Source organism: Sebastes umbrosus, chromosome 8, assembly GCF_015220745.1.
Source record: "Sebastes umbrosus isolate fSebUmb1 chromosome 8, fSebUmb1.pri, whole genome shotgun sequence".
In the NCBI taxonomy this organism is placed as follows: Eukaryota; Metazoa; Chordata; class Actinopteri; order Perciformes; family Sebastidae; genus Sebastes; species Sebastes umbrosus.
The window spans coordinates 24,420,474-24,430,004 of record NC_051276.1 but is presented as its reverse complement, the minus strand read 5'-3'; the positions used below and the strand labels follow the sequence as shown (position 1 = coordinate 24,430,004).

General features: G+C 39.1%; 1 protein-coding gene across 1 annotated transcript; it reads left to right on the top strand.

Annotated features, from left to right (window-relative positions):
• Positions 1–2,313: 2,313 nt before the first annotated feature.
• vsig8b (V-set and immunoglobulin domain containing 8b) lies at positions 2,314–8,565 on the top strand. The gene is made up of 8 exons (XM_037776737.1): positions 2,314–2,460; positions 2,768–2,847; positions 5,520–5,689; positions 5,876–6,077; positions 6,300–6,452; positions 6,551–6,673; positions 6,879–7,017; positions 7,881–8,565. The coding sequence occupies exons 2-8, from the start codon at positions 2,775–2,777 to the stop codon at positions 8,122–8,124; spliced, it is 1,104 nt and encodes a 367-aa protein (XP_037632665.1). The 5' UTR covers positions 2,314–2,460; positions 2,768–2,774; the 3' UTR covers positions 8,125–8,565.
• Positions 8,566–9,531: the final 966 nt, after the last annotated feature.

Here is a 9,531-nt window from a genome sequence, read left to right as displayed (position 1 = left end):
TCACACTCACCCTGACATTTGCAGGATCACTCATGAACACATTCATGTACAGACTCGCGGATGTGGTGTCACTCATGCACACCGCGTGAAGCCTCTGGTACATACAGCTCGCGAAACACACAGCGTGGAACAAAAGAGGAAGTGATGGCGGTGGTGCTGCTCAAATTTGCTCTCTGATCATGTTTCATCCAGAGCGTTACTAATTTGTTCATCTCCTTAATGAACATTATTGGCAGGATCGCATTAATCCAGCACAATTTCCTAATGGCAAACGCCATGATCCGTGCTCACACCACCTACTGTACACTCTCACCTAATCAATACTGAATCATTCACCGCTCCATCCAACTTCATCGGCAATGGCTTTCTTTTAATTTCTGGGTCATCAGCCACAGTGACATTCTGTACTTTAAAACAGATGATATCTGGAGCTGTTTAAAGCGGAAGTATGCATATAGGATGAAAAGTAAATTGTTTAAAACGATCACTATGTCCTGTCAGTAGTGCATGAGACAGATAATCTGTGATAAAAAAACATGTTCCTCTGTGTCGTCCTGTGCTCTTAACGGCATTTGCATTTTTTCACCGCGCCCAAACAAAAACAACCAATCAGAGCCGAGCAGTCTCTGGGCAGCTGTCAATTGATGCTCACGAAACTTGCGAACTCAGATCAAACTGTCAAATATAGGCAGCACTGATCAAATATGAATCACGATTCTGCTACTGTAATTCCTATTTCTCACCTCAGATGTTTTCAGAAACATATTTTAGTGTACTGTTTAGTTTGTGATCCGGCCACCATGTTGAAAACAGTTGAGCACAAAACCAAGCACTGCCCACCAGCCGGAGCGAACTTTCTCATTTTAGAGTTAACACTAAAATAGAGTGCTCCAGTGATGACGCATTTTTGTAAGCCAACCCGGAAGTTAGCATCGCCCTGGTTCCCTTGACAAAAAGCCAATGGGATTTTTCCATTGGGTTTTGGATTACTGCAGAATATAAGCTCTGTGGCAAACACATGTTTATGATAATTACACGTTTTGTTCAGTAAGATAATCTCCACAAATGAACACCACTTTTATGATATTTGAAGTGTGAATGCAATCGCCAGAAGTAAAAAGCTAACGTTAGGCTATTGACGAACTACACCACAGTCACATGAGCGCGAGTATACACAACGAGGCTGTAAAGGCGAACGAGCCGGCGTGATGACGTTTAGTAGTCTCATTTACTTGTTAGCAACCGCCTTTTTTAAGACATATAAATGCTTCAAAATTCATGTCATAGAACAAAACGTTAAATCTCATAAACTTGTGTTAACCACCGACCTTGATTCAGGCCTCGAACTAAAAACCCATTCAAAGAAACAATTGACTTCCAGACAAGGTAACTGGAAGTGCTAGGTCGTGAGTTTCGCGAGCAGTGATTGACAGCTGCTGTAGAGACTGCTCGGCTCTGATTGGTTGTTTTCCTTCGGTGCTGTGAAATTTTGCAAATGCCATTATTATATATATAGTGACCATTTTATAAAAATTACTTTTTTTTCATCAATCATATTTGCTCAAAGTTACCGACTGCAGCTTTAACTCCAAATCAAACTTCTCCATTTTGGTAAATGATTCATAGCTGATAAGAAGTTGTGACACTGGTAGGCTGGTTCGTGTAAGTTCACACTATTTGAGATTCATGTGATAAGCTCCAGTAAAGGCAGTATTTATTGACTGAATAGTGCAGCAGTAGCACTGCAGTTTGCAGCTCTGTCACCATCTTGATACTGAGGTTCAAATCAACACACGTCTCATTGTGTGCCGCCTGTCTGTCACAGTGTGTTTTTCATGGGTGTGTGAGGAAGGGTGTGTCGGGGAAGGGTTGGAGGAAATGCAGAAGCAATTTGTTGGCCCAATCAAAATTAAAGAAGTCACAATGATGTTCAACTACCCGTAAGAACTAGTGATTATTCCGGGAAAACAATCACTACATCGAAACTACATTACAGCATGCAGAAATCATATACTGCCACAGAGGAAGTCACGGTGTGCTATATAATGGAATGACAGTTATGTTTACGAGCAGAAAAAGCAGCGCAGCAGCATAGTTGTTGAACAGCTCAACCCTGGCAGATCATTAATCTCTGTCAAACTCTACATAAGTCTGATTAGAAAAATAACAGTGTGACTGACAATTTATGAATTATTTTTTTTAATAATTATTATTATTATGCTAGATAAATTAACACATTTAAAACCTATGATCTCCCAAAAATAAAACCTCCTTAAGGAAGATTTAAATGTTCCTATCTCTGGGAGTGGCCAACAGGTGCACTATGGACAGAGAGGGTGTGTCCATACTTATTGCTGCTGAGTTTCACCTGAGAGCAAAATAAGCCAGCTCTACCAGTACTGAAGCACTGCCAGACCTCCACGGACACACTTTCACTTTGGATTATCCCTCCACTTTAAGGTAATGTCACAACTACTTTATTTCTCTCTCTATTTGACTCTCTTGGTAGTGTGTACATAAGAATAAAACTGTTGATCTGACCTCTGCTTGTTTCACATTGATATTCACATTCCTTCTAGACATCTAAATTGAGAGCAGTAATTCTTCCACTAAGGTGCATGTTACTGTAGATTTAAGAAAAACAACTGTGCTAGAGAGATCTTTCCACCTCCATGGAATTAAATTAGAGACAAAAACACACACAAAGTACTCAAAGGCAGCAGAAATACATAATTATGTCTTCACCTCATGTTGCACTTGTTTTCAGGGTTAGAATGGAGCCTGTGTTCACCAGCATGAGGCTAAAGGTGGCCGTGCTGTTTCTGCTAACAATTGGGCTGGAGAGAGGTGAGTCTAATTTTATCTCTCAGGAATGTGTTTGACATGTTTTTACAAGAAGGCTTAATATCCTCATCATTATGAAGCAGAGAATAGATGATCACTGACAGAACTGGAGTGTTTTTCTTCTTCTGTCTGGTCTGTGACTCACACAACACACTGGCCAGCCAGTCTGGCTCATGCTCTCAGCTGATGATCCGACAGTAATACCACTGAGTGAATTGCATTGCAGACAATCAATGAAGCGTGTACATATAATGTGGGTGGCTGACAGGTACCCGGCACAACATTCAGAGCTCTATTCATACGTGCTGCTGTTGCTAAGGGTCAAACTGGTGTGCAAACTAAGACACCGAGAGTAATTACTCCTCTACACCTCTTTCGTCATCGTCCCTGAGATGATGTTGTTCCTTAAACTGGAAAAAAAATCATTTTTCTATACCTGGCAACCCATCTTATCTTATTTTGATTGACTGACAGTGCTTCCGTATGATTAAGACCACTTTTTTGTAGTATATGTTTTAATTTTATTTGGACGTAGTCTATTTGACTACCACTAATGGACTTATGGCATTATGAGATGTATTTCTCTCCATCAGCTAAATTGTATGACGTCATAAAGTTTGATTTATGTAAACAGTTAAATTGTCCATTTGTACATGGTACATTTTATCAGCCTATTTTCATCTGTGGTTTGAGAATTATCCTATAATTATTATTATTATTACTGTCAATCTGTACTTTTTTTTATTATTTAGTTTATTTTTTATCTTATTTTCTTTTTTTAATTTAATTTTGTTTTTATCCTTTTTGCATCGGCAATGGGTGAGGGTTGGGTGGGAGGTGGCTTTGGAGGAAAAATACCAAAATAAGGAGGGACAATCATTTACAATGGTGCTCTATTTGTATGTTTCTGTACACCTGATGTTATTGTGCAAAAAAAAAAAATGAAGAAGAGAGAGAAATTACTCTTTGGCTTCAATCCAGGCTGTTCATTTTCATACAACATAAAAACAGAAGTGAAATGAACTCAAATGAATGCAGCATAGTGGAAGTGCACATCATAGAACACATGCAAAACTCTTAGCACGTCTGGGCCCCAAAAGGAGGTGCATAGGATTTGAATATTTGCAGCTCTTTGGCGCTCAGTGGCTTAGTTAGCTTTAGCTGCCTCTCCACATGGAAAACACATCTTCCGTGGATCACAGCATTTAGCCCAGGGGGGCTGTCTCAGTCTAAACATTTGTCTGACTAATTTGAGCTTTTTTTCCAGACTCCGTTCACAACGTCTGCCATTTACATGCTTTCACAAATCCCTCTGACGTAGTTTGTTTTGTTGCAGTGACATTGACGTGCTTCCAGGGAGCTATAGTGGATGTTAATGGTGTCAAAAAGAGAGGCTGATTTGATTCATCAACGTGGTCCATTAAGACGTTTAGTGAAGGTTAATCACCGAGATGGGAAGAAAAGAAGTTTGCTCCAGATGTCTCGAGAAGTTGATCGACAACATTACCAGGATAAATAAACGGCTCGGTTCTGTTGGAATACGCCGCCACGTAATAACAATCAGCGTTGAGTTCTTTCTATAAACGTCAAGCTATCGGCAGTAATTAAAATCCATGACGGCCATAAACAGTGAGTCAGCAGGGTGTGTGTCAACCCAGAAACAGCTTTTCACCGCCACTTGTCAAGTGCATTTTTCCAAGTGTGCTCGTTCATTCAGCTTTCATCATCATTTCCTCACATATTTCTGACAACTAATGAGCCTCGAGAGTTTTAAATTAATACGTTTTCACACAAATACCACTTTTGCTTCTATTCCGGCTCCGAATCCTCCTCGGTTTGACTTAAGAGGCCAATTAGTCTCAGATCATCACCTACTCCTCTCTGCGACTGTTTACGAGCCCAGAGCTTAAAAAATAGCCATTAAGATGGAAAAATATATATGCAATTTAGAGAGAAATAATGTTTTTCTGCCTTTTTTAATGTTTGTCTTTTGGACTGGGTGGATGATTATAAAAATTGGTGGGAGGAAGAAGTGTATATTATAAATTAGTGGGGCTGTCTATCGATTAAAATAGTTCATCTCAAATTAATTACACATTTTTTTTCTGTTCAAAATGTACCTTTTTAAAGGGAGATTTGTCAAGTATTTAATACTCTTATCAACATGGGAGTGGGCAAATATGCTTGCTTTATGCAAATGTATGTATATATTTATTAGTGGAATTTAATTAACACAAAACAATGACAAATATTGTCCAGAAACCCTCACAGGTACTGCATTTAGCATAACAAATATGCTCAAATCATAACATGGCAAACCTGTAAACTGGAGACTCGTGGGTACCCATAGAACCCATTTTCATTCACATATCTTGAGGTCAGGGGTCAAGGGACCCCTTTGAAAATGGCCACGCCAGTTTTTCTCGCCAAAATTTAGCGTAAGTTTGGAGCGTTATTTAGCGGTAAGCTCGTATGACACGGTTGATACCAATGGATTCCTTCTTTTTTCTACTTTCATATGATTCCAGTAAAACTGAGCTACAACCTAAAAATTGCAAGTTGCGTTAAAGAAATTAGTGCCGTTAAAACAAATTTGCTTTAACGTGTTTCTTACCGCGTTAACTTTGACAGCCCTATAAATCAGACAAATGACTAGAATTTTTCTGACCCATCAGACATGACGGAGGCGATGCAGGTGACGTCCTCGGGGCCACAGACCATCCAAAAGGGCCAGGGGGAGACGGTGACCCTGGGATGCACCTACACCCCCGGCCCCCAGGACACGGGAGAGCTGGACATTGAGTGGTCCAACGTCATGCCGGACATGACGCAGAAAGACCATCTGGTAGGTGTGCGTTTGAGGACAGAGAGGGATGTTGTAGAAAAACCTGTCTGGGAGGTTGGACAAATTACTACATTCATTAAACATCCGTGAGCGGGGCTTATCTTTTTTTTCCCCTTTGGGCTTTGTTAGCAGGAAAACCTGCTTTTGAAGAAATGTCATCACTCAAACCCAATCTTTGCCTCTCAGATCTTATCGTATTCAGCGGGCCAGACGCACCACTACGGTGACCCCAGCTTCTCCAAGAGGCTCAAGTTCATAGCAGACCCCAAGCTGGGGGACGCTTCCATCTCTCTCTCTGATCTGAGGCACACAGACACAGCCACCTACCAGTGCAAAGTCAAGAGGGCGCCGGGTGTCGACATGAGAAAAGTCACTCTGGTGGTGTTGGGTGAGGAGAAAGTTATTTTTCTGGTTCTACCTGTTCATTTTGTCAGCCCTTTCGTTCTTCTTTTTTTAAATGTTACTCCCTCACATGGAATGTTTCTCTTTTTGTCTCAGTCAGTGATCACACCCGTTCTCTGCAGACACACCTCAGATTGTTGTCCAGTTTCACGCCTCTAACCCTCCCACGATGAGCTCATTGTTTTTATTTATTTTTCTATCACTATAGTTCCCCCATCGGTGCCAAAGTGTTGGGTTGAAGGCGCAGAGGAGAAAGGTGGCCCGGTCTCCCTTCGTTGCAAATCCTCTCAGGGATCCACTCCTCTGAGCTACACATGGAGGAGAGAGAGTGGAGGTGCAATACCACCAACTGCAATCCCAAGTGAGGAACTTGACAGACAAAAAGGCCATTCTGTTAAACTTTTTTGATGCCGTACTTGTATGATATGCTTGTACTGAATGCTCTCTTCCTTCATTAAGACCTAGAGACTGGGGAGCTTTTGATAAAGAACCACACAGACAGCAACATTGGAAGTTACGTGTGTGAGGCGAAAAACGCCGTGGGCGCAAAACAGTGTAAATACGCACTGCATGCATACAACCGTAAGTCAGTCGTCTAATTTTACTCTTAAGTAGGCCTACTTAACACTCATAACATCCTGAAGGAAGTTATCTGCTGCGTGCTTTTGAGTATTTGCTGTAGTCTGGAATGTCGTAAAATGACACCCAAGCCTCTTGTTAAAGCTGGAATAACAAAGAAGGAGAGCTGCACTTGTTTAATCTGAAAGCACCCTGTTCTCTCTTCCAGCTACCAATAAGACGGGTGTCATAGTTGGGGCTGTGATAGGTGCTATCCTGCTGCTGCTCCTCCTCCTGTTTCTCATCTGGCTCCTGATCTGCTGCTGTCACAAGCGTCGCTATCAGAAGGAGGTCGCCAATGAAATAAGGTACTGTGTCTCCCCATATAAATGTGTATATATAGTACATACATGTCCCTATATAAATGTGAATACATAATACATACATGTTTCCATATAAATGTGAATATATAATACATACATGTTTCTGAGTAAATGTAGATATATAGTACATACATGTCCCTGTATAAATGTGAATATACAGTATATGTAGTACATACATGTTCCCATATAAATGTAAATATACATAGTACATACATGTTCCCATATAAATGTGAATGTACATAGTACATACATGTTCCCATATAAATGTGAATATACATAGTACATACATGTGCCCGTATAATATAAAAATATAGTATATACATGTTTTCATGTAAATGTGAATATGTAGTACACACATGTTCCCATATAAATGTGTATATATATATATATATATATATATATAGTACATACATGTTCTCATGTAAATGTGTATATATATATATATATATATATATAGTACATACAGGTTCTCATGTAAATGTGAACATATATATATATATATATATACAAACATCCAATATTTACCATATTTTGTCACATATTATGAAGTGTATTATTAATTATAAAATAGCATACATTAAAATATATATAATATATAATATATATATATATTCCTTATGTATTTTTCAATATATTGTAATATATTAACAAAATATATTATTGTATATATCGTATATTTTTAGATATGATATAATGATAAATTATATAATTTAATATATGACAGTTGATATATAGGGAAATGTATTTTCTTTGCCCAAGGGTGAGCTGGAAACAATTTCAAACATGCATGAAATAGTCTAAAATGTGAGGATCATCTGATTGGAACCCTGTGTGACTTGTCTCCTCAGGGAGGATGCCCAGGCTCCAGAGAGCAGACCCTCCAGCAGGAACTCTAGTTTCCGCTCAGTGTTGGCGTACCGCACCCACCCCGGGGTGCAATACAGCTCCGTGAGGAAGAACCTGCCCAGTGTCAGTGAATCAGCCCCCAGTCCCATCTACACCGGCGAGAGTAACGGCATATTAAAGCCGAATGCTGCAGGGGAGGGCCGTCCTCCTCTCAATTATGACCATCGATATGGATACCCTGTGTAGCTACAATCCAAATGACTTTTTTAGTTTTTGTATAAAACTGCGCCTTCTGATGAAAGGACTTTTTACTTTGAATATAAAAATATAAAATTGTAAAGAACTCTATGTAAAGTGTGTATATGACAATTGGTGCAATACATTATATTTAACTGGAGAATAATGGGAGTGGTTATACGACTACAGGGAGACTCATAAAATCTTATCTCAGCCCTTGTACAAATATTAATGTACAACTGGTTGACTTTCATAATGCACTATAGCACATTACTGCTTCTGAATAGGTTCTCATTGTTACACTGATTTAGCTAAAACTGTGTGTAAAATGTATATATCGAAAGACTTGTATTTTTAATGGTGCCTTTTTTTCTATGACGGACATTAAGCCTCATGATTGTATTACTTTTTTAATATATGTGTACAATAAAATATTTTTACTATACGTTAGTACCATCTAAATCTGAGCATCTAGATGTTTGTGTCAGGGTTCCATCTTTTTTTTGCTTGATGATTTGTGAGCTTACACAACATAATAGAATAACATTTGAAACAAATCTCCGACTTCCAGGATGAGTATGAGAATGAGTATTATTTTTGGCATCATAATGACAATAGGCATTTTGATATGAAATTATGTTGGATTACATAAAAAGAAATTATCTATATGGTCAGAGGTTCAATAATTAGAGTGGGTTATTATGTTTGGGAGTTCACTGAAAATGAAGATGGTGCAAAACTAGTTGTTAGAATAGGCCTTTTTCACAGAGGACATTTTGACTTTGAAAAGCACAGGTGTAAATGATGAAATTAATGATGGCTTAATTCCATTTATCTGCTATTATTTCATGATCCTAGCATTGTGCTAACTGGCCCACTGTCACTCTCACTGGCACACTTAAATAGAGCAGAGCCATTGTTACTGTTATCAGTAACAACCTGTGCTTTTCCTGCTATGACAAGTCAAAATGCCTGCTGTGAAAAAGGCCTGTGCTGAACATGATGCATTAACATGGTCAGAAAAAAACTATTTCAACTGATATAACAAAAAAAATTCTAAAATCTTTAACAACTTTACCTTTAAAAGTGTCTTGCTAGTCCGTGGACAGGAGAACCTCACCAATGATGCACCAACATCACCCGTAGACTGTTTAAAGAGGACCTATTATGCTTATATTCAGGTGCATAGCCTACTAGTATTTTGGGTTTCTACTAGAGCATGCTTTAATGTTTAAAAAAACACTTTATTTTTGTCTTAGTGGCTGTGCTGCAGCACCTCTTTTTACCCTCTGTCTGAAATGCTCTGTTTGAGACCCCTCCCAGGTCAGCTGCACACTGTTGTGATTGGTCAACACAAACAAACTCTTCTGACTCTGCTCAAGCTCCGCTCTAACTAGCTTTGTTTGCAAGCGTGCC